At 40.1% G+C, this 27,063-nt stretch overlaps 2 protein-coding genes across 2 annotated transcripts; both read left to right on the top strand.

The window, feature by feature from the left end:
* The first annotated feature begins 156 nt into the window (after positions 1-156).
* LOC137285302 (diphthine methyltransferase-like) lies at positions 157-12,404 on the top strand. The gene is made up of 8 exons (XM_067817635.1): positions 157-225; positions 5,428-5,591; positions 6,587-6,903; positions 7,856-8,004; positions 9,216-9,285; positions 10,838-10,903; positions 11,070-11,233; positions 12,198-12,404. Exons 2-8 carry the CDS (start codon positions 5,442-5,444, stop codon positions 12,380-12,382), a joined length of 1,101 nt encoding a protein of 366 aa, XP_067673736.1. The 5' UTR covers positions 157-225; positions 5,428-5,441; the 3' UTR covers positions 12,383-12,404.
* A 7,853-nt stretch (positions 12,405-20,257) lies between these two features.
* Positions 20,258-26,798, top strand: LOC137285301 (serine protease 33-like). Its single transcript, XM_067817634.1, has 7 exons — positions 20,258-20,367; positions 22,277-22,683; positions 24,177-24,265; positions 24,780-25,072; positions 25,405-25,550; positions 25,751-25,805; positions 26,281-26,798. Exons 1-7 carry the CDS (start codon positions 20,268-20,270, stop codon positions 26,424-26,426), a joined length of 1,236 nt encoding a protein of 411 aa, XP_067673735.1. The 5' UTR covers positions 20,258-20,267; the 3' UTR covers positions 26,427-26,798.
* The last annotated feature ends 265 nt before the right edge of the window (positions 26,799-27,063 follow it).

The raw sequence follows: 27,063 nt of genomic DNA on the forward strand, positions 1-27,063 counted from the left end.
CTTTACAGTAACGTCACAAGAAAATATGTTACAATTTCAGCAATCATAGGGAGGAACGATTAAAGATTTGACTTGATACACTACTTCATTTTTCATATTTATACAACTTTCTGCTTCGCCTCCTGCGTCATGTTTTACATATGCCCGAAAACAGATGAACCGGAAGTTGTCTTTGTTACCTTTCCTGAGCGTGGCCAAAATACAGCGTTTGAGGAAAGGCTTTTGGTACGTATGAAAAGTTAATAATGAACGTGAAGAAAATATTTTCGATTTTATTTACCTAAAGGTCAGTTACATAATATGCATGATGTGGTATAGGCGCACGGGATATGAAGGACGAATTTCAGTCGAAAGTCTTCGAGAACTTCGCTTTGTTTCTGATCACTGACTGTCACAAAACAAGAGTTATGACTTGAATCCGTATTTGGACTTTGCTGGCGTTTTCGGTCAGTAGGATTACTCAAAGTTATAAATGCTTAAAGGGATATGCTCATATGATTATAACGTATTATGGAGCTAGATATACACTTGTTCATCTAGCTTATTGCCGTGTTCCATAAGCGCTTGACTCTGATGTATATTTGGAAGTATGACCTAAATATATAAGATATGTAGGTCATACTTCCAAATACGTATCAGTGTCGAGCGCCTATGCCGTGCTCCTAGATACACACGAACTGAAATTCTATAGAAGAGAAATGTATATAATTAGACAATGATTTGGTATAAGCAGATACTAGACCATGTACACAATTCTGGTGACAGTGGTTGTTTTTGTCTGTTGGATATATATCATTTACTGCATGTGCTTTTGTCTCAGATTTGATGTTTATTTATCTAAACTTTTATCTGGTCTTATTTTATCTTATTAAGCCCACTTGGAGAAAAAGCCCTCTGAAAAAAAACCCTGTAGACTGTTGCTTTCTGAACAAATTTAAACAGTTATTGTAATGATAATGTTTGGCAAATAAAGAGAATTGGAACACATTGTTATGTTATTTGTTATTTCATTTTTCAGATTATGGCTGATGAAGAAAATATAATGGAAACCAACTCCCCTGTTGTAAGTAATCCTGGAACTCCACGATCAGTTGACCCTTCAGAAGTTCGTGCTACTCCCCCATTACCAGGTGTGGTTCCCAGACAACAACAGCTCCCACCAATGGCACACCATCAGCAAATGAGCAAATACAGTCAGTTGTTGGCAGTTATAGAAGACATGGGTAGAGACATCAGACCAACGTATGCTGGTAACAGGACATCGGCTGAGAGATTGAAAAGAAGCATTGTTCATGGCAGAATCCTTGTCAGGGAATGTTTGATGGAATGTGAACGAAGTGCAAGAACTTGAAGATCATTATTTGCCACTACTGAAGAGGACATTGTTTGACAAAGTCATAGCTTCATGAACATTTAAGAAATAATCCATCAGTGCCTCTGCTCTGTTCCAAGGAAAATAGCAACACTGATGAAGATCAATCATGAATTAATACGTGGATAGAAAAGTGTTGTTGTGTAATGTGAAGGATGAACAGACAGTTCAGTATGGACACAAATGCAGTATTTTGTGATGATCCTCCAACTCATCACTGTTGTTTTCGTTAACACGTTAGTTTTAGAAATGCTAGAAAGCTGGATTTTTCTTTTTGAAAGTGCCAAACAAAATGGTGAAATAACAATTTCTGCATACCAAGTGCCCTGCTCTGAAGAACAGTGTGACTCTCTTTAAAACTAACCTGCACCTAATCTACATGAACACTCAGTACTAAGTAGGACTCTGTGTTGGCATGACCGTATTATGTAATCCTTATTTTATTATAAAGAAAGGCTGGTCATAGGAAGCAAATCTTGTTTCCAGTTTGAGCTTTTAGTTATGCCCATGTGTAGGATCGTAAGTTAGAGGTCATCTGTGGAACAAATATTCACATGTGTCTTTTCATATAATTAAATCTAAAACGTGTTTACTTAAACAATTTAACATATTTACTGGCCATCAACAGTTTACTGTCTGTTCGTTCCTATCAGTTTATGCTGTATTTGTATGTGTTATATGTACAATGTTTATGTTTGAATAGGAGTCATGATGACTCCTAAATTTTCATGTCAATGGCAAACATTGCCACATTGTTACAGTAATGCAGAATAAATCTCCTGTAATATTAATGGTGTCATTACTCACATAATGTTTAGGTAAATCATTATCAGGAAGGGACCTTGCTTCACTTTGTATACAGTGCATTTGAAAAAAAAAACACAAACTGAATTAAATCATGTTCCAAATATGGATGGGCCATGGTTGACATGAGAACTGCTTCCCTCCTATATGTTTGACATTTGGACAGTGACATACATTTCAGTCTCTGGTTTGGTGTAGCATTATCATATCATCAAGAATAACCTATTGATACGTCAGTGAATCATTGATGTCCTTTTGTTATGAAGGTGCAGAAGATGTGTGAAACCAGAACCTTCTACTCGTATGGAACATGGAACAGGTCACTGTGTTGCTGATATGAATCAAACTATTTGTCTCATTCTCAGAATTTCCTTGTCTTCCATCATTTCTATAAATATTCACATTTTAACAGTAACAATGTGCTTGGCATGAGATTCATCTGTAGATTAGCTGATATGACAAATATACTCATCATTTAAAGACAGAGTAATGTCACGTGTAGTTATTGTGTCAGAGGGTCTGTTCATCATGTTCAGCACTTATCTGAGCAGTGCTGAAATAAATAGAAGCCTGTATTAAAAGTATACAAGATTGAATGTTTTGGTTATTTTTGTCTTTCATATTAATACTTTCAGCTCACATTACGGATTTGTGGAAGTGAAGATGTAACTATAAGGAAGGTAGCCAACTTTTGGGTTCCATCATTTTATAAGGTGGCCTATGTATCTCCATTAGAATAATATAATACCATTCACTACTTTTTCTATAATTTGTAAGTGTCCAACACCACCATCATCATTTCTGTTGCTAAATTGGCTCTGAATGTCCATCATTCTTTGGAATAGCCATTTTGGAAGACCCATGACATTGTGAGAATTGATGACTTTTTTGCCAGACACCGAATAATACAGTGCAAAATGGTAACCCTAACAAACCAGAAGTTACTGACATAATGTGCATCCACCGTCATAACTAAGTTCAAAGAAAATATGATGTGAGGTTCAAAGGTTTGAAAAGTGGTATTTTGCAAAAAGTTGATCAGCCAAATTTTGATGTTCGTAGATCCATAAATTGATTTTTTAAAAGCTTCTGTTTTTATTTGATATTTTATAAATAAAATACACATTTTATAGTCTGTTGCCAAATGGCTTGTTCAGTATGTATGAAATCCTGAATAATTCAGAGTATCATGAATTTGAGACAACAATGGACACAACTGAAATGACTTGTTAATAAAACTTGCGTAATAACACTCTGGAGAGTTATGAAGTGAACATGTTCATAACAGTGTTGAAAGGTTAAGTGTAAATTCATAATTTAAAATACTAATAATGGTGAACATGACATGATTACATTCCACCTGCTGGCAGGTCCCACAAGAAGACTGGAGTGGTGGGGTAGCCTAGTGGTTAAAGCATTCGATTCACGCTGAGGATCCGGGTTCGATTCCCCCCATGGGTACAATGTGTGAGGCCCATTTTCTAGTGTCCCCCACCGTGATATTGCTGGAATATTGCTAAAAGCGGCGTAAAACCAAACTCACAAGAAGACTATTTCTTCTATATGGAGTCATCCATATACCTTGAAGCAAGGGAAGCAATTGAAAGGGTTGTCAATGAACTATTACTATAAATCTTGAGGTTTTCAACAGTATCCTCAACAAGAGCAGGATTTCCACAATTGCAAAGGTATGTAACCAGAGCTGTAGTGACTCCCATCCCGAGTGTCTGTCAGGTGATACTTTGAACCTACTGCATCTTTAACTGTGACAAGTAGTGTCAAGCGAGAAGACTGACGTGACGGGAGGAAGAGCTCAGTTTAGTGCAGCCCCGAGTTGAAAATCTTGCTTCAGAGGCAGGCACCCTAGAACCCACTTTCGCCCGAGAAAAGCAGCTTTTGGACGATTTGGAATGTGCACATCGTCATGGCAAAGGCCCGATTTCGATTCCCCACATGGATACAGTGTGTGAGGCCTATTTCTGACGTTCCTTGACATGATATTGCTGGAATATTGCTAAAAGAGGTGTAAATCTAAACCCACTTTATAAAGGGTCATGATGATTGACAGGATGTCGAACCTGGGAATTAGAACTTGCACATTCATGCAAACATGCAGGACAATATATGTTAAATGCATTCTCCATTTCTCTTTGAGAAGTAAAGCTGAACTCCTCAGTAAAGAATCCCAGTAAAGAGTCCTCGAAAAAAGTCCTTTTTTCATTCTCCAACAAGAAATCTATAGCAAAACACCGCTTTAATATTTTTAAAATATTTTTTTTCAATGCACCACATGATGACGTAAGATAATCTAGTTCTGAGATTTATAAAGTCGCATGTTCACTGACACTACCGAAACCCGGGGATGGACTTCATTCCAGCGGCAAATCGTAGGTGCCATCTTGAAATACCCACCCACGAAGATGGTTTCTGCATTAGCATTCTGCATAGTTTTCATGCACGCCTCTGGATCTGCCAGTAGAGCCCTCACCTCTATTGGAGAGTCCGAGGTCACCTCAGCGAAGATTTCGCCTGACTTTACTGATACTCTTTTTTTTTACCGAGGCCTTCCTTTTCCCTACAAGCGGAGAGAGAAAAAAAACAGACAGACCTCCAGACCCGGCGCAGTTTAGAGGCTCTGCGCTTTCTTTCTTTTTTTTTTTCTTTTTTTTTTTGAGGTCCGGGGCTTATTAAAAGAACGGTAGCCTGTACCGTGCAATGTGGATGACAGGAAGTCTCATTTAATTGACCATTCCTCAATGTATTTATTTTTAGACCAAGGGAGAATACATTTGCGAAAAAATGCAAAGGTCTATACCTGACGCTTATTGGAGGCCCGGTGCTTATTTCTTAAAGCAATGCTTTATCCCCAGCACTTATTAGAGGACCGGCGCTTAATAGAGACACGGCGCTTAATAGAGAAAATACGGTGTCTGGTACAGATTCGATAACTGGCCACGTTAAAACACACCCACACTAAAAAACACGATCAACCAACTGTTCAGGGTCCAGATGCACAAAGCATTGGTAATGTTGCGACTTGTACCTCTACAGTTTTCCACAGGTTTACGAAAATATTACAGCGCTACGAACGGTTTCCGGATCAGGACCAGCCAAGGCCCCGTTCTTTAGGGCCATCATAGCGTTACGACAGTCCAAGATAAAGTATGGGAGTTACGATCATCTTAGCGCCTCACGCTCGTTTAAATTTCAAAAGTCCTCTGACTCTAACTGTCGACCCGTAATTGTTGTAGATCTCCGATCAGCCATGGCTACGGGTTCCTGCGACCCCTCTAGTCGAGGATTGGTACAGACTTTCGACACAGAACTGTATGCAGATTCGGTGGAATGGTGTCCGGTGGAGGGGTGTCAGGATATACTGCTGTGTGGCACTTACCAACTTGAGGAACAGAATAAGGTATACACGTTATTCAGTATCTGATAGAGCTGTTCGATTACACAGGGTTTTGAAATATCATGCACTTGTACCCACTTGAACATCGAGGGTGGTAGGAAAGAGGAGAAAGTGAATTGGTTAGACATATTTTTATATTGTCATCCATGGTTAGTACTTAGTAACGGAGAAATGTGTGAGTGAGTGAGTGAGTTTGATCAATATTCCAGCAACATCGCTTCGGGGGCACCAGAAATGGGCTTCATACATTGAACCCAAGTGGGGATTCGAGCCCGGGCCTTCAGCGCTTTACCCACTAGACTACCCCACAGCCCCCCGAAAAAATGCATCACAATAAAACCATGATGATAAAGCTATAGAGTATACAGTATCACCGACCATCATGCACTCATTGAGACCCGAACATCCACTGGAAGCGCAGTAACCACAGTTCTATCATGTTCTTTGACAGTGGACGGTGGGGTAGCCTTGTGGTGAAAGAGTTCGCTCGTCACGTCGTAGACCCTGGTTCGATCCCCCACATAGGTACAATATGTGAGGCAAATTTCTGGCGTCACCCACCATGACATTGCTTTAATAATGTTAAAACGGTGCAAAACTAAACCCACTCTCTCCTTTTGTCAGTCGCAATAGTAACAAAGAACCAAAATCAAATATACTATTGGATATAAACTACATATCCGCAAATATCTAACAAACACTGAGTGATCAGAAACAGAATTTATACAACGCAACGTAAAAGGCAAATGTGAAAATATAATGCCACCTCTGATGATCCGGGTTTGAATTGATCTCCAGTTACCAATGCTTGCCTTATGAGGCGACTAACGGGATTAGTTGGTCAAGCTCGATGATTTGGCTGACACGTGTGATCGTAACCCAGCTGCGTAGATCGATGATCATGCTGTTGATCACTGGGCTGTCTGGTCCAGACTGGATTATTTACACACCGCCGCCAACCAACGAAAATAAAATAATGCATTACAACCGACAAATAGGAAGAAGCAGCTTGTGAAGAAAAGCGACCACAGACCCGCGTAGGTCAACTGAGGATGTACCGTCTGAAGTCAAACGACAGCTGCACGAACCTCTCATTGCACCATTGTCTGGACATGCCGGGAGTCCTGGATATCAAGTGGTGTGCCCGGATTTGTCCACTACCCACGTGTGGACTGGTCAACGCTGCAGGTGAGCTACAGCTGTGGCAGGTCGCAGACACCTCACTTGTGACACCCCCAAACGAGCTGGCCCAGACGGCCCTGGGCGTGTCGTGTCTGGGGCTGTCCCTTGACTGGAGCGACAGTAACAATGGCAGGTATTACTTGTTGTCTTATTCCCCAGTGCTAAATTAACATTAGCTTGAAGCGTACGTAAAATGGAAGTCTTATCAGGGTTACACAAAGCCCACAGTCTAGACAACCAGTTATCCGACTTTCATTTTGTGGAAGTCTTAATGGCTGAGCGGGTTCAGGCGGCTGACTTTGTTTGCTGACGATTAGGTGCCTGACTCTGAGGGTGTGGGTTCAAATCTCGGATGGGACTAAACTGAAAAAAGTACTAGAATTTGTACTTTACCAAGAAAGTGTAATCCCAAATATAACATATGTTACGAATCTGAAATCGCCTGACAAACCCAATTCGACTTTTCATTTCCTTGATAATTACTTCCGACAAATGACTTTATCTGGATAATAATTTCAAATGAAGTACCAATAATATGTGAAACACATACCTTATCGATAACAACTTCTCTACTGTATTCTGATTCTTTTACCAAAAACTACGACTCGACCTAAAATAAAGAAATTGCTGTCCAGAAATTGTCAGCTTTGTGATTCGTCGTTTTCTAAAGCTTGCCAATCAAACAAGAAAACACAATATACCAGTTAAAGCGACACGAATTAGCTTTGTGTTCCTTGCATGGTATTTATTGTGTTTGCTCAGAGCAAGGAAAGAATAGGAAAGCAGTAAGTGTTGTGTCTAGATTACTGGTAGTCATATATATTAATACGGGAGTTGGGATGGGATTTGTTAGAGACTGGGCAAGTGTGTTTCCCTGAAAAGAGGGCCTAAAAATTTAGTGGTGCTCAAATCACCTTTTCTCCCAGTATTAGTAATATTTTAAGAATCAGGATTAATATACCGAGAGAAACAGATAAATGATCACAGGAAAATACATGCGTTCCTCTAATATTTTCCAGTTTTCATCACCAGCTTTGAATAGCGCTGTGGAAACTGAAAATTATATAAAATTTCATATTTTCCAGTCTTCAGATCGTGACGTCCGACTCAACAGGGTCACTGTCGGTGTTTGACGTAGCTAGTGACCTCACGAAGGTCAGTTCTTGGCATGCGCATGAGTACGAAGCGTGGATCTGCGCATATGACAAATGGAAAGAAGGTTTTATATATTCAGGTGAGTCTCATAAAAAGACTCACAAAATAAACTTTTAACTGAACAAACATGACAGCGTCCAGTGTTAGACGAGTCGTTTGTGCATTGTTCGAAGTATTGTTACCTTCTTCTGGCGTTTAATCTTCGCTGCTAATATCAACAATAATGCTAAACACAGCTTACTGTTTCGCTGAATAGTATACGGCCATATTTAAATTGTGTCTATGTAAGTTTGCTGAAGAAAAGCAACTGCTGTGTGTGTTTTTTCAACAGGCGCATTGAAACAGGGAAATCGAAACCGATACATAATTTAAAAAATGCATGGTAGTTCTTTATATAAGGCTTTCAAAGGAAGGGCGGTGCTCGACGTGTTATCAGGTGTATACTTTGTTATTCACAACCACCAAACAAGAAAGTGAAAATTGACTACGAAACCACACGGGCTTGTATTGCTGAAAATAATAATTCCTGGGTCCAACAATGTATGTTGATATCAGTGTACGCTTGTTGGACCCAGGACGTATCATTTTTAGCAGTACAAGCCCTTGTGTACCAGACTGTGTACTTTCAGTTTTATTGAAAGAAATCCTGTAATCTCTAACTAAGGAAAAGCGGGTGTTTTGAGGATGGGATTGGATAGGTGGGCCTGTCGTCTCCGGCGCATCAGTTCGTCGTTGGGTTGCCCCTATCTGTCGAGCCGTGAAGATCCGGGTTAGAATTGATCTTCAGTAACCCATACTTATCGTAAGAGGCAACTTACGGAATATAACGGCAACTATCGGGTGGCCAAGGTCGCTGACTTGGTTGGCACATTTCATCGTATCCCAATTCCGTAGATTGATGCTCATAATGTTGAGCACTGGATAGTCTGGTCAGACATAATATTGAATGTCAAACATGATTATTTACAGACCGCCACCATATAGCTGGAATATTGCTGAGTGCTGCGAAAGACATCACTCACCCACTCACTCACTCACTCACATGTCAGAAACCATGATACTGATCATGTTTCTAATTGACCATACCCTAACTGATGTATGTAAAGCTACACCCTGGTGGTAAAGCTCTGAGACGGACATCGCTTCCGGTATTCCACCCACGTCAACTTTAACAGGCTGTGATATAACCGAAATATTGTCCTAACGGGCGTCACTCACCCTAGTAACAGTCCCGTTTCTAACCAAGGTGATTCGTATGATCAATAACACCTACGATATGTTGTCCCACAGGCGGGGACGACGGCATGTTCAAGGGATGGGATCTGCGTGGGGGCACGACGCCTGTATTTACCAACAAACGGTAAGCCCTCAAAACCAGCGACCACTATGCAACAGTAATGCTTTAAACCATTCAGCCCGCGTTAACGCCCATCGTAATCTCGTTAATGAAATTCCCACACGTATACCTACAAGAAACATTTCTGAAATACCTTCCCATTTTGACGACATGCCACCAACCAATCAGATTTAATCTTAATCGTGGACATAACACTGACACCAATGGTTCTCCCGTTTATATATACAATATGAGGACTGCAAGCACTGACATTCATGTTGATAAATGCCGCCACTGATGTGTCCGATCGTAGGAATGAAATAATATGGTAGATAAACAAGATAAGAGAAATCCTTGAAGCTATTTGATAATATTTTAATTACAATTTGTCAGGTGATATTAATTTTCTAAATCCACTTGTCATACCTAAGACTTTGGTCTGATTCTGTCTATATTGGTAGGAGCATTCTTGAACACTCGCCCACTATGTAACTAGTAAGGACAGCCGTTCGGCTTAACCGGAAATGACACGAGTGCCATGAAGATGATATGTGTCATGCTTGCACTAAGGTTCAATGTACTTTTATTGCAAGGTAGAGTTACATATTCGTATTACAACTGCGACCATAACTTGAATGATTTATTGGGCATTTGCATTTAACCTTGATATAGAGATGACATTGGTATAATGTGAAATATGTAGTAATATATATTCAAAGTTTGCTAAGGGTCAAAACGTCTGCATCTGTTGAAATAACCAGCAATAACCATGCGTGATGACAGGTTCAGTGTCAAGTGTCCGCTGTCGTGCTTCACACAACATGTGAGCAATAGTCTGGCTGATTACCTGTCATAATGAAAGTATCACAGCAAAACTGTAATGTAAAAAAATCGAAATAAATTCCTTTTCCAACTAAAAAACTCCAGTTGATGCGCACACAGCCTGGCAGTGCTGATGGTTTGCAAGGAAAGATTGTTTCACTCTTCAGAAAGAGCATTGCCGAACTTTCGTTCCTCATGTGTCCGAGGTGACCAGGTCGGCTACGTCATGCGGACTATAGTCTCATGTATGCTGTAAGATGGACCTTGGCACGACATTATTGTCAATGAATATGAGGTTCGATAGCATAGATGTGTATACACATCGTGAATGTCAACCTCGGATGCACTTGTGTCATCATACCAGTCTGTAAGAAATGGAGTTCGGCTCTTCCAGATCTGCTAGTCCAACCTCAAACCATGATTTAGTCCTCATGCTCGGCATCGATGAGGTTGTCACGGTATTGATTGATCAGTGAACTTCTCCCACGTCAGATTCTATCTAGTTATTTCGCGTCAAGTGGAAATAAGCACATTCGGCACCTCATCAGGTACACCATGTTCCGGCGTTATTCTTTATTTGTTACACAATTTATTTACATCACAGCAACGCGATCCTTAGCAAACTATGGGTTATAGGTTCCTTCTATTTGAGAAAAGGGAGGGTGATGTTGCAGCATGTAGTGTTGGTAGGATGTGCCAGGTCCAAATATTTTTACTTTGTCAGCAAACGTACACCTATGCTGATGTATTTCAGGCACAGTATGGGAGTTTGCAGCATACAGAGCAATCGACTACAGGAATACAAGCTGGCAGTGGGGAGGTAGGGCGTTTACTTCGCGGAACCATAACAAAATAGTCATTGGTAAACGTTATGGTGTGACTAAATCATATCATGTAATGAATAACACATATCATTAAGATATGTTTGTTTGAAAGTATGAATCAAGGATTTTTGCACTTTGATAGTTGACATTTTATATTTCTAGCTACGACGAAGAGCTGCACGTTTGGGACACGCGCCAGATGAAGCGCCCCCTGGCGCTTTGTGATTTGGGTGGCGGTATCTGGCGTGTCAAGTGGGACCCCTTTAAAGGAGATACGATTCTAACAGCCACCATGTATAACGGGTTTCATATCGTCGGTGCATCAGGTAATAACACACGAAAGTAACTGGTAAAGTACACTTCTACCCACAGCATTGTCAGTGTTTAGAGCTATGGTGAACCTTTTCGTCTTGAATTTGCCTTTTTGGCCTTCCCACTTAAGGGATTTTGGAGACCTCCGGAATATTGCAATGATGACTGAAATGAGGAATCAAGGATTCTGAATTGTCAGTACCTGAGAGTATCTTGGTAACGTAATGAAAACAATAATGCATGGTTGTAGTTCACATTTTGTGTTTTTATGTATTTCATTTACTAGGTAGACGGTCATCAGTGTTGTTGGTGCCATTGTATCGCTGTCAAGGACGTTTGTACCCCGCAAGTGAAGTCATTAGCAATGACTCTAGCATGTTGACCTGCGTCAAGACGTTCGATGCCTCGTTGTCGTTGATCTCTCTTTAACCTAGCCATAGCTGCAGTGTTCAGAAAATAACGATTGCCATTCAAGCCGGCAATTTATGCCTGAATGCATGCGTGACGCTTGTGCATCTCAATGTTGTATTCGTGCGAACTCTTCCCTTTCCTCAAACAAAACCGTTTCTAACCTCAATCTCAAACAATACTTTATTGGGCAAAACAAGGTATTCGATCACGAGCCATGTTTGTCCTCAAACGACTTCCGGTACTCCACTGATACTGAAATGCTATTTCCAATATTACGACGTTTCTTTTGCCTTTCAGTATACGTCCAACGCATCAGTCTCAACAGTAATTACCGTACACTTATGGTACAGAATTGTTGTAATGTATCGTACATGTATGATTTTATGCTGCCAGCCAGTTGGGGACCCTTCCTGGTGGAGTATTGCTGAGTGCGGCGTTAAACAATATACAAAAACCCTTCTCATCGACGTCCCAACTTTGGAGAGAATACTCAGAAGCAGCGCTCGCGTGTTGGAGGCGACACCTAATGAATACACCCATGCTCACTGCAAATGTTCTGTTTCACAGATACATTGTCGATCAAGGCCCACTACGAATCAGCAAGTAATCTTGGATATGGCGCAGACTGGTGTCATAAGTCACGTGCAGCACGTGAATCCTCAACTGATGACGTCACAACAGACGCGACGTCGTTTATTGCAACCTGTTCTTTCTATGATCATTCATTACAATTAAGATCTTGGCCAACATAACGGTGAATAAAGTTGGATTTATTTTTATGCTTAATGTTTTTGACTTGTAACTCACTGAGAAGCCCTATTAACGGTACGCGTGTAAGACTAGTTGGACTTTAAGGGTGATGCGATCTGTGAACATTCCATAAAGCATTCATTACCCGTGAAGATTCTGATTAGAACTGATCTTCACTAACCGGTGCTTGTCGTAAGATTCGACTAACGGGATCGGATGGTCAGTAGGGCTGACGCGGGTCCAAATTTCCTACACGGGTATCCGACCCCCAATTACCCGACCCGATCGGGGTACCCCTCATAACACTAATTGGCAGATAGTCCCTTTCTATAAACCAGTCATGGCCGAGATTAAGGGCGGTGTCTTGAAATATTTTGAATCCGTCGCATCAGGCACAACGACAAAATGCATATTGTGCTCAGTGCAGCTAAGCCACATTGGAGTGGGTATGTCATAGATATGCATACATCTGTATAACAAACATCCTTCCATTAGAAACAACTGCCGTTCGTAAAACCTACAGGCAATATACAACTGAAGGTATAAATCAATAGGGTATGAAAATGAACGTTCAAGTAACAAAGGAATGTAAAGAGGTACTGGGCAATGCAAGCCATTGTAATAAAGAGTATGTCATATCTTATTTGAAAAGTTCGCTGGATTAAACATTGGATTTCTTTTCATTTCCATGGCAATACGTTTACTGAAATTGTTGGTAGTGCTCCTTTCTGGAGAACAACTTTCATTACTCAACCTAATGACATAAACCAACAGTACCACTCAGTATCCAGTATCACGACAATTGATGTACATCGAAACACTCAAGCAGTCTGTTGATGATACAATCGTGCTGGTATATGTATAGTTTACATAAATATATGTGTGAAGAACAACATAATATTTGACTTAGTCATATCTAGTTGATATATTCATGAAGAGTACTTTGCAATTGGGGGTAAACTGATGACCTTTTCTTCAGACTTTCGATGTGTCACGTATGCCTCCCGGTGATGAATGCAAATTTCCCGTTTAACCAAATTACATCATGCAGTACACCAAAGGTCGTCAGGTGGTTTATAAAATCATTTCGCGTACCTCATTACAACTGCAAGCAATCACAATCAAGGTTATAATCGAGACTACACTTCCTATCCAACATGATTAAGGTTCGTTTTCAACCAAGTTATTTTAATTGAATAATTCTTTATATATTTGAATCTGATAACTGGAAAATATTGAATAATGTACGTGGACAGTTGGCGGTTCTTCTGTTCAGACTACTTGCTGCGGATGCCTGCGTCCCTGTGTCTTTTACATGTAAACAGTTAGCTACTTTGAGCACTGGCACCTTATGTTACATGTGACAGGCTTAGTTGTCCACAGTTGATATCTTGTGAGTTTTCAGTGCACGTTTTGTTCATAATCTCAAGCATCAGGCTACACACTCGTTGTAAATGATTTTATGTCAAGAAACATTCAATTAATTCTTCATTTATTAGTCACGTAATCAAAGCGTATTGAGACGGGTACCCGAGTCCAACTCCGACCCGGATATCTGGTTTACCCGTCCCAGTCTCGAGTGGTCAGGCTCGCTGACTCATGCATGGCATCGTATCCCAAATGCGCAGATCGATACTTATGTTGTTGATCGTTGGGTTGTCTTGCCATCGAGAAACGATACGATCGGGTCGTGGAATGCTGCTGTCGTTTTAGAAGAATTATTAGTGTTAGAGTAACAATTACATTGATCTGAAAGACGAAGGATAATATTGGCGATTCGAACCTACAATCATTGGATCCAAGAAGATAAGGGAAGCGAGGTGCGTTTGAGGTAAGCTCAGTTTTGTAGTACCACGGTAACTGTGGTCATGTTGACAATATATTTAATACCAGTGCATGACATATAAGACATATGATAAAGTATGTATACTTTGACGTCAATGGATTGACGTCAGTGTTGCAACGCCCCCAGTGGAGTCCTTAGTAACCAGAGCTTGTCGCATTTGTCGACTGATGTGTACAGATGGGAAAAAGTGATGCAACATTCAAGTTTTATGACAGGACCTATATTTAATCACAGCTTATATGTCTTTTGTGTCTTCACAAGATATTAATTTGTAGCCAAAGTGCTAAAAAACGCGTCAATAAAAAGGCAACAACTTAATATCTGAAAGGTATAATTTGATTAAACATGGGTTCAGTAATAGAAATGAAATTAGGACAACACAATGTGTCAATAAACGTATGGTCATCCCAAACGGGTAGCACGATGCATGCATAGTCTTCGAATGTTCCTTTGAGCATGGTCCTCTGAAAACCATAGCTCTTGTCTGAAAAATGGATCTTTCTCCAAGAAGCCAGCTTCTGCCGATACTGGACAACCCGGCATTATAACTATACCTGCAACTTGCGATTTTTTGGCTGACGTTAGTTGACGGGTCCCTATTTAGGACAATGGGTATGCGTTTTAGCTCGGTTACCTAACAAGAGTGATTGATAATTGAAGCTGTATTTTCATAACACGAGGGGTGCAAATGTTTCAGACAGATCAGTAGAGGAGCACGTCAGTTAACCCTGAACGAGATTTGTTAATTTAAGTCCAGGACACTGATCGCGTCCTCGTACTCCATTAGGGGTAGAGCGAACTGTATTTCAGCCAATACATTCCACAGAAATCACCTGACGTGAAGGGAGGGGATAGCTCATTACTTGAAGTACTCGCTCGTCTCACCTATGCCCCGAGTTCGATTCCCCACATATGTACACTGTTTGAATCCAGTTCCAGGTGAAACCGTGAAACCGTCGTCTTACTGATTTTGTAATGCAGTCTTGTTTCATCACACCCCGGGATAATTAACGCCTCTGACCCGTCAAGTTGACTACCGAGTTATCTTCTCGTTATATCAACATGTCCATCACTTGTGACCTTTCTCTTTGATGAGGTAAAGGAATACTTGAACTGGCACGTGCCAGGACTGGCCCTTCCTTTGCTGACAGCCACCAGGCGTCTAACCCACGTGGGGAGAGTGGCAAAGATTTACGAAAACAGGGAAGGTCGTGTTGGCTTGTTGATGGAGAGATTAAGTGATGGGCAAGTCACATTATCCTGTCCAAAGGATGTAACCGTTGCTCTGGAAGGAAGCCGTTGAATAAGAAAACACACCCTAATATTTTTTTCCCATTTAATTTTAGCCGATGTAAACAAGTATGGTCGAAACTAACGTATACAAAATAGATAAAATACTAAACCCAATTAAATTTTATGCATTTTCAAGTGAGACGTAGGGGTAAAATTATTATAGTCTGATGGTACCACGAAGAATTGAATTTAATGCAGAAAATGATATGTTTTAAATGAATATGAATAATTATAAAGTGATCAGAAACTTAACAAGTGAGTGAGTTTAGTTTTACGCCGCATTCAGCAATATTCCAGCTATATGGTGGCGGTCTGTAAATAATCGAGTCTGGACCAGACAATCCAGTGATCAACAACATGAGCATCGATCTGCGCAATTGGGAACCGATGACATGTGTCAACCAAGTCAGCGAGCCTGACCACCTGATCCCGTTAGTCGCCTTTTACGACAAGCTGAGTCTTTTATGGCAAACATTGAGTAGAGTGGATAAGATACGAATTTGTATAAAAAGTAATGCCAAAATATATCGTTGATTAAAAGACTACCAAACAGCAACTCTAAATTCAAAAACCTCTTTTTTCGAAAAGTGATATACAGATAACATGAAAATTATTTTTAAAAAACTTGGAAGGTGTTATCGGGGCACATATATTACCAAAAATGAACTGACGATTTCTCGACTGACCTGTTATTTTTCAGGTGATCGATCCATCAAACGTAAAATTCAACAACAGTGAATCTGCCGCGGTGAATACATACGTATAGGAAATAAACCTATATACTACCTGCATGCTAAAATCAAATAATAATCAATAAACGATTTTGCCAACACTGTTTGTTTGGTATATTTAGTTTTGAAAGGGACTGGACTTTTCAGCTTATTAAAGCGCGTTCCCAAAGATTATATGGAAAAAATACACGTAATGAACAATTTGTTATCTTTAAAAGTTCAGAATATATTTGATTGCTAAAATAACTGTATAGAATATGCAGGCATTATCATATTTTTAAAACATACTGTAAATTAACTTATATAAAGATAAATAACGAATATGCCTCGTATACAATATTCCTGACAAGTCCTTATATGGAAGAAAGGCATTGAAATATGTTACGGTATACTTGAGATCTGTACGTACATTTCGTCAAACTGAAAGAGAAATAATATTACATATAACATACATGTATGGAAGGTGTTGAAATAAGTCACATCATGGATTCAAATCATAAACGCGACTCAGTTTGAACTTTGTAAGATTAAAAACATATTTGGACACTATGTAGATAAAAAGAAATGAAATGCCCAGCATTATCACAATAACCATACACTATAATGTCCACAAAGTCCGACATCACATCAGACATATTCAAAATGGTATTGAAACGGCTATTTTTGATAGATCCTTTATGAAATTTTGGACTTCGGGTTATTTAACATTTAAATGACTATTCAACTTACATTTAATAGTTATAATATTACTCTTCAAACTAAGTAAGGGAACCTGAACTTTCAATTTGGATAGGAACTGTAAACGTTAACAAACGTTTCAAGGACAGACATCTTATGAACGCACCACCATTTCCCTCTATTACCACCCCTAAATACAACGCATGATATGCAGGTGCACAACGCAGTAGCCCCATACACGTGCATGGGGTCTCATTCTTGATTTGGACGTTTTTTCAAGAATGTCGATAAATCAATTAGAACATTAAATCTGACACTCATCTTGCATCATACATTTGCTAGTGGTTTTTGTTTTGTTTTTTTGTTTTTGTTTTTGTTTTTTTTTTAATGAAAATCGTATGCATGCAAATTACATGCCATCCACCAATCATCTTTCAAAATACATTCCAAATAACTATGGTTGTTAGGAAGTGCAAATGGTGATGCACTCTCAAAACATGCAATAATATCATATCAACATTGATTGACTTCGATGAATCTCCTAAATATGTTTAATCGTAAATTTTAAAAAATTAAGATCCCCTACTTTTTTGAAGAGTATATCAGACATGCAACTGCTTTGAACTGTATTCGAATCATTCTCTCACTGTGTATCAGCATGGTATGTACTTGTTCGTTTGTATGTTAGTGAATGCACACAGTAAATTGTGATTTTGTACCAAACGGTGTTGAATAGCCAAAAATATAAATAGGAATTATGAATGTATAAAATACATATCGGATGCAAGTCGTATTTAGCCTACATTAAAAAAAAATCGTTTATGTATTAATTCCCGTTTCCTATTCCTGTCTCTGTTTTGTTATTACTTTTTGTTTTTCTTTTCCATGTCACGGCGAAAAACTACCGCCAGGTTGTTTATTTGAGATATTAAAGACTTTAAAAGTTTTGATGTTTCATTAACCGCTCAGTCGTAAACCATGTTTAAATAACGTCTACACCTTTCACCGTACGCACGCCCAGCGCCCGAAAATCTCCACTATCACCAGCTGGCTTGTCGTGTTCATGTGTGAAGAGCAAAGTCCACCTTGATATATCTAATCCATAATGAATTAAAACAGCTATGTACAAGCTACGTATGTGGTCCAGGAAAAATATCCCAGGATATATTTCACAAGTGATAAACGGTTGATAAATGCCCTGTGTTTAGGTCTAAGAGTATACTGGGGCCAAGGTTTAAGCATTTTGCTCATCTGTTATGCGAATGCATGGGTGAATGAATATGTTTTTGCGCCGATGTTACAAGTATTACACAAATATCCTGGTGGGGACAACCAGAAATAGACTTTACATGTTGAACTAGAATCGAACGCATCTTTAGCAGGTACGAACGAACGAATACTTTAGCATCAATATAGAAGGTATATACCCTTGTAGGATTGTGGCGTAAACGAATGTCTGTGGTGTCACAGGACGTGAATTTAAGACCTCAGACTTGCTGTCACTAGGCAACACTTTTCATCCTTGTAAAATTTCAAATATGTATTAAATGTTTCATGTTCACACATTTGTAGTTATATTAGGACGATCTCTATGCTGTCTTACAGCGCATTAAAAACTATTTCGGTATAAAAAAATATACATTTTCTTGGTTTAGGAGAATCTAATCCTGCCAGATCAAACATGTGGTTGACAGGAACCAAACTAGTCAGGTTGTGGTACGATGTCATGGTTAGGCGTAAAGTACGCTGTAGTATCGTTTAAGCGTTTCTTTAGAGAAGCATGGGGTACAGGGTACCTCTTTTTGTGGAGAACCACGACTATTGACCAGGTGGTAGCGGTTGAATTCATGAACACCGAAAGACTACGTCGGCGTATGCAAAGGATGCTCACTTTAAACCCCCAGTGGTTATATCCGTTGACGTATAACAGAACATGTAGTTGGGTGGTTATGAAACGGACACACCCAGTACTTTTCTGTTTGAATTTAACAAAGTACAAGACGAAAGTTCTGCATTATAATCTGCATAATTTATGAATAAGGAAATGTTTAGAAATCGTTCTGAATAATCGTTATTATGCATGCATGTTAGCATTGAACGGGTTAAACTTAGCGGTTTTGACAGGAAGTGTTTCAGTATTTCAGCATGACCCCGTCCTTAACACAGGACCCGCGAAGGTCCGGGGTAGAATAGGCCTTAATCATGCTTGCCATAAAAGAGGCGACTAGCGGGATCAGGTGGTCAAGCTCACTGACTTGGTTGACAGATGTCATCGGTTCCCAATTGCGCAGATCGATGCTCATGTTGATGATCACTGGAATGTCTGGTCCAGACTTGATTCGTTACAGACCGCCGCCACATATGGCGTAAAACTCAACTCAATCACTCAATCACTCCCTTAACACAGGCAATATTCTTGGGACATAAGAATATAATAACAGTACATGTATATGTACAGTATATACATTAAACTTCAAGACTGGCTCATGGCTAGATTCATTTCTAGAAGTTGGCAATATCGTCCTGTTTTTGCTTATGCTAGCCATTCTAATATACTGGAATACACATGTAAACGACAATCCTAATTTAGAGAGACTTGCTTGTGAACTTTTAAATTATCTCATAATTTCTCTACTATCATTATTTTCCGCAACTAACATTCTCCCTGTTCTAGTAGTCCAAAAAATGCCCTAATTCCGGTATGGTTCCCTGGTAACAAACGCAAGGAACAAGGTTGCCTTATACATCCTATTATTTACGAATAAGACATTCTAAGATGTACCAAAATTAACTTCATAAACTTTACGATATGTGAAGAGTGAGCTGAAATGAAAAATCACAACATTGCAAAGATTTTAAAACTCCCTTCGTGTCAGTTAACAAGTTTTTGTGTTGTTTCATTTCATATCAAAGAAACGTCGGTGCTTGTGTTCGCCAAAATGCATCCATATGTCGGTCGTCAGAAGTATTCACCCTTTGTTCACAGTCAATTAACGCACGTGCACATTTATATATTTTCTCATTTTTTTCGGTTACTTTTATATCAAAGTAAAGTTGGAGGTGGGATTCGCCAAAACGCATTCATATTTTATCTTCAGGGGGCGAACACCCTTATGTGTCACAGTCAATTATCTCATGTGCATGTTTACATATTTACATGTACTTATATTTTCAGCTACTTTTACATCAAAGAAACGTGGTTGTATTCGCCAAAACGCAGCCATACTTCGGTCGTCAGAAACATTCATCCATTCAAAAGGCTGAGGTAAGTGACCCGCCCACTTTCAGGAACCCCTATAAGGTATGGCTTTCTGTTGACGAATGGTAGTTCTCTGTTTTATGCTGGGATACAATCACACACAACAGTCATCTTGTATGAGGAATATGCCATCGGGTATATGGATAGGCCTAATTCTACTTTTTACACTTTGTGCCGCAGGTAAGATTTTACATAACTTATAGGATTGTATTAGTCTTTGTGTGTTATTGCATATATATATTATATATATATGTCACCTGTTATTTAAATCGATATCATGTGTGTGTGAGTGAGTGAGAGAGAGAGAGAGAGAGAGAGAGAGAGAGAGAGAGAGAGAGAGAGAGAGAGAGAGAGAGAGAGAGAGAGAGAGAGAGAGAGAGAGAGTTTACCATTATCAAGAATCCGAAAAATAGGTTCTGGTTTGAATCCTGTTACAAATTATATTTTCTAAACAGAAGACGTAATGTTTACAATGTCTGCTTGCTTTTGAAATCAAACACAAGAACGTCCTTCTGATTATACACGAATCCAATCGAACCCGGAGTGACGAGTGAACGCTTTCAGGACTTAGCTATTCCACCTCCCCACGTGCAGATGTGGAAAAGCCAAAATGTCATGTATCAAACTATATTCTGACTGGCTGAAAATGTGATGTTATCCTGGCAAGCTCTGCTGTCTAACTGACCCCTGAGGGCAGGCAGTCGCGTGTCTTAAGTCGACGGTTTCCACACGGGACTCACGCGCCGTTTCGCGAAACAAGGTGTGTTTTCGCAACGCGTCACGCCAGGAAATGCAACTGGTGCGTTTTGGCGCGCAAAACCTCCTCAGCACCCCCTGATGTAGAGTGAGATAGGATCGTTACGTTGACAAGAGCCAGAAATGAGATATGATACCCTGGTTAACCTTTAAACATAACTTTCCTAATTCTTTAAACATTACTTTTCATTTCGTGATTATATCCTGTTGGGCCACAAACACGGCAGGTTTGTGAGCCGTGTTGCACAATCAGTTCAGTAGGTGAAATAATATTTGAATCGTGCAACTGCAGATTCTGCCATATATAGTTTGTATAAAACGATGACGTCAAATATAAACCTTAGTTTGAAGAAACAATTTGAACACATTGCCAGAATCATAGTCATCTGTTTATGTTTAGCCAGGCGATATAGTCACGTGATTGAAACCAGTCTAACGTGAATTCCTTGCTTGCTTGGTCAAATCGGACCGAGTCGAGTTGTGTGTTGGAATGTAAGTGGTGTTGGTTAAATTCAGACGTGGACATCAGTGATGGAAAAATAATAATGATTTTGTATTCTTGAAAAACACAAATTTAACCGACATTGTGCAGCACAGATGAAGAAACAATAGCTTGCTCGTCCCGCTAAAATTCTCATTATTACATTGCAGTGTGTGTGAGATCACGTTGTGAACTTTCAGAGTACTACCGGAATACAGCTATAAACGGAGTAAATGCTATATACTCACTCACGCACTCACGCATAGTGCTAGACACGACTAGCCTGCGTTTAAACCTACATCCATATTCATTTAAACAAAATACGTTAGTATAAACTGTAAAAGAGTGAGTGAGTGGGTTGCGTTTTACGCCGCACTCAGCAATATTACATATGGTGGCGGTCTGTAAGGAATCAAGTCTGAACCAGACAATCCAGTGATCAACAACATGAGCATCGATCTGCGCAAATGGGAACCGATGACATGGGTCAACCAAGTCTGACCACCCGATCCCGTTACTTACCTCTTTCGACAAGCATAGTCGCCTTTTATGGCAAGCATGGGTTGTTGAAGGAACATTCTACACCGGACCTTCACGGGTCAACTGTAAAAGAAGAACAGACCCATATCTTTAAAATCCTGAATATAACAGTTTATTTTGCCAATGGTGTCTCCTATCACTCCAAAGGGCGGTACCACAACCTTGTGGTTAAAGCGTTCACCAAAGGCCCGGGTTCGATCCAATTCATGAGTACTATGTGTGAATCTCATTTCTGGTTTCCCCAGGGTTGATATTCCTGATATATTGCTAAAAGCACCGTAAAGCCATAGTCACTTACTCTTCTTATTCTAGATATCCCATCGCGAGACAGCAGTGACGAAGATGCTGCCATTCTGAGAAGGGTTCTATGGAATCTCCCCAGCGGCAACCCGCTAACGAGATGGGTGTCCCCTTCCAGACTTTCTCCGTTCCGCGTCCAGCAGATTGCAGCATGGCTGCGGAATGTTCATCCCCATTGGCATGTCCTGCCTCACAACGCCCTCTACTCGCTCATATCTAGGTGGCACAACATGCCAAGCATCGACCAGCACCCAACACCACCCAAGACGACAGAGGGCCCGGTCGATTTTACAACATGGTACCAAGGGTGGCTGCAAGATGATGTTGGGGAATGTGGTCTTCCTGACGTGGAACCAAGGCTAAAGATGCTGAGAGTTGTTGGGGGAAGCAATGCTTTACCAGGTAGCTGGCCTTGGATGGTGAGTTAAAATCCGTCAAAGAAATGAGAAGGCAGAAGAAGACCGTTGCAGTATCTTCTAAGGCTCCACTAATTAACGTACAGAGTTCCTTAGGAGTAGGATAACAGTATGGTTATGCCTCTAATTATGATTCTTAGACAGTCTAAAATCAAACCAACCAAAGAAAACCTTCCCGCTGTGCAGAAAATATTCAACAATAATCGTGGAAATGACAACATGAGCGTAATACCTCACTACTGAAACAATAAAAACGGTAACTTTTCATCACTGAAACTGGATAGAAAACCCGAACAGCTTGCGCCTTCGATTTTGCGCATGCTCGCATGAAACAGGAAGTCTCGACCACATGTTGACATATTCTCCAGTTTGGACAAAAGTTACCTTTTAAAAAGTATTTCCTTTGTGTTATTTGGCATTTATCATCATCATAACTGTGCGCACACTTGTTCAGTTTACTTGCTATTCGTATGAACTGATTGACAGCTATTGTTTCGCCATAGCCAACACTTTCACCAAGCGAGGCGATTCACGATTGCTCTGAATATTGCAAGAAGCCCGGATCGCAATACACATGCGCAGTAGAGATTACGTTTCTCTGATATTTAAATCGTGCAATCTAGTCTTTCGTTGCCGTTTTACCTGTTTCAGTAGATAGGTGCTCATATTGCTATTTTTATTATTGATATGTTGCTATGTTTATGATTATTATGAATAAGTTTAGTTTTCTGCGGTTGTTTTTTTGCAAAGTGGGAAAGATTTCTTCGGTAGGTCTGGAAATTACCCATGTTTCTGGGTTTCGCAAAAATGGTAAATGTCAGCATAAAATATAATAAAGCTTATGACCTAAATTAAAAATTCTCGCTCAGGGCTAACTGACAGGGCGCTGTTCCTGTGAAATGCCTGACGCCCTACGGTATGACGAACGGTACCAGTCAAAACAGATGATAAACAGTTTGATGACGGTTTACGTTCGGGTTAAATATCTTCTCAAAATTATTTTGATTACAGCGTGTAAACCATAGGGGCAATATGAACTTCGCGTTTCTACCACCAACGTTAGCTAATTCAGTACACAAGTCCAGCGACATTTCACGATTGCATTGAGGAAATGTAAACATTTGCGAACGTTACCGTGTCGCTGGAAAATTGTTAATCGAAATGTGAGACGTTTTATCCGTCAGAAAGCATAAATATAATGTTTCCACTAGTGATGTTAGCTGATTGACGCAACTGCAAACCAAGAAACTGGATGCAATGGGGTTTACTGTAGCAGGCTGTACGAGGTGATGGCAACGCACATGCACCGTGACGTCGGTTTCATTGTGACGCAAGTGTTTAGATTACGAGGGGCCGTCTAGACGCAGTGACGCCAAGGCATTGTGGCGCAATGCAAAATAGAGCGTATTGTCCTCTGATAAAGTCCTGTTGGCATTTTAGAAGCGTAAATACTGTTCCGAGATGGACCAGTCCAGCTCCCTCTCTCCTCTGTTCAGGTTTCCCTCAAGTTTGCCAACCAGCACTGGTGTGGCGGGGTACTTCTGGACAAGCAATGGGTCCTTTCTGCAGGTCACTGTTTCTTTGGGTAAGTTACCTTACTCAGTACGTTTTTCGAATGGATGACCATTGCTGATGGAACGTGTATTCAACTTCATGATTCCAGCGAGTTATTTATAATGCTATGATTAAAAATTGATGGGTATTCCAATAAGATTATATCGTGCCAGAATCATTCTATGCCACATTGAGAAATACCCGTCTCCATCTAGTAACAATCCGATCTCTTGGCAAACTGGTTGGAGAGATGTTACTTTGAAATATACAATTCGTTTCAGAAAAGACATAGAAAAGGTTCCTAGGTTTTCAAAAATGTATATTGCTCGTTAGGCTTGCTGGATGTCTTGAATAAAGTAAAATGTTAAAAACCTCACTGTTCGTCTCTTCCTTAAATATATGTTTTTTCTCTGACTAAAGTTTCAATCCCCAATCCTAAACATTTAACGAGAAGCCGACACAGATGCACATCCTTGGCGTACGCAGAAGTGGTATCATTTAAATACCTGAACAATCAATCAGCTAATATGAAAATCCCCCCACAGGTGGCCTGTGTTCAGCAACCTGTCACTATGGGAGGCACGTCTTGGAAAATTCGACCCAACACCTGGAGCACAGCCAGAGCCAACCCAACAGAACATGAAACTCATTAAAGTCAACACCCCTCCTGGATTCAACGCCAGTGATCCTCTGCAACCGGGAAAAGACCTGGTCCTGTTGAAACTGGATCACCCCGTGACCTTCAACAAGTGGACAAGACCTCTGTGTCTTCCAGACAACGATGATATTCCTAGCACCGGACAGAAGTGTGTCATCACTGGCTGGGGCTCTATAACACGTGCGTGTAGCAATCGTTGGTGAAACATCCTATTGTTCAAATGCACCATTATGTTAAAGAAGAGATAGATTTGAATTTGCAAATTATTTTACATCTGGAATAATACCATCTAACAAGTCGCCTGCGAAGCTCAAACCTTATCGTATTACTTGAAAACGTGTATAGCCAATCATCGACCTCATCCTTATCCTTAAACCGAGATATAGCAGAAATGCCTTGATGTCGAGTTTAAAACCAATTCCAACAGATCCAGATCCGCACTCTGCTTAACACTACATTATAAGTTCCAAATGAAGATTATTTTAATTATTATTCCATGGTATCTATTCCAGCGACTGGGCCTCCTGGTACCCTTAAGGAGGCTGTTGTACCGGTGTACAGTTACTCTGATTGTAAGAAGCTGCCTGGATACAATGATCTGGTTACGGATGACACAGTCTGTGCGGGATACAGGGAGGGTGGGGTCGACTCATGTCACGTAAGCAGCTAATCATACTAGTTAAATACTAAAGGCAGTTTAACTTCAGACACGCAATACCTCTAGAAGGATCTGGTCTTGGATGTTTCATCCTCTGCTGTAAATAGGCTCCTGACTCAGTCTTGTAAAACAGGGTCATGTCTCGACTGTTGGAGAGGCCACTGATACTCCACTGTCACTGATGACGTATGTATTTGCAGGGAGACAGTGGAGGGCCCCTTCAGTGCAAGATGAACAACAGATGGGTGATGGCCGGTGAGATTTAGATATCATAGGACGTTATTCATTCATACAACACTGATTATGGAGAGTATTCCACCTTCCGTTTGTCAGTAATCGAGTTGGCATAGTCTGGGTGATTGCATGGGTATTTTCAGCACCCTGATTTTAAGCAATACGTAAATTGAAAACAACATTTCTCAGCTTCATTTGCAAGCCTGAATACGAAACTGAATAATATACAGATATTTCTTGGGATGGGTGGGTGGCATAAATTTGTTTTTGCTCTCCCATAGAATCTTACCTATCCTTATTTCTGTAATTGTTATCGTACTTCCAACATACTTTCTGGCACCTCTTGAATATGGGGAACAGATTAATGCAAATCAGAACTGATACGCTATCAATCTTAATGGCCACATAAGCTGTAATGCCTGAGATAATGTCACTGCATCAATCAGCAATGTCACATCACCGATTTCTTGATGAAACTGAATTTACCCACTTCCAGGAACAACATCATTTGGTGATGCCGGTGGGTCTGGCTGTGCAGTGGCCATGAGACCAGGTGTGTACACCCTGACAGCAAGCTATGTGGAATGGATACACAGGACACTTTACCGTGACTACAGGGTCAGCTTTAAAAGGCATTTGTAGAGGAACACCCTCAAGATCTCCTAGTGCTTCACCAGCAGCTCCACCAGACCGAGACTATTGGGAGAAAAGACATATCCACACCAGTAACACAAGTTCCTCTTCATGTTTGAATAGCAATCCTATTTATCTTTCGAAGCTACATATTCTGAAAAGTTTGGGGTGAGAATGATCATGATGATTACTTTAAACCTGTGATTTGGTAAAACAATAAATGTATATGTATGAAATGGGTATAATTTTAGAAAAAATGTCTTCAGGCAAAATGTAAAATGACGATGGGTTGAGTATATCACCCTGACCTACTTTTTAAAAATGTATTTTTATAGCAAACAATAAAGCATGTTTTTTCTGCAAGGATATCATCCTGACATTTAAGGTAGCTGTCTTTGTGTATGGTTACAAAGTAAATAGAACATATAACTGGAAACAATACAATCTTACATGCAAAACAGCCTGCCAAAACTAACATGAGAGTTAATATTTAAACATCGGCAATGTTTCTACCATACGTTGACAAGCCAAAACTGCATGATCAAGTATAAGTAATCAGAAAAACAGGTTCTGTAGCTGACTTGATATTTCAGGAATATTATCGTCATAAAGGTGAAACAGCCAAAGTAGCCACGTCTTCACTTAA

This window comes from Haliotis asinina, chromosome 5 (genome assembly GCF_037392515.1).
Source record: "Haliotis asinina isolate JCU_RB_2024 chromosome 5, JCU_Hal_asi_v2, whole genome shotgun sequence".
In the NCBI taxonomy this organism is placed as follows: domain Eukaryota; kingdom Metazoa; phylum Mollusca; class Gastropoda; order Lepetellida; family Haliotidae; genus Haliotis; species Haliotis asinina.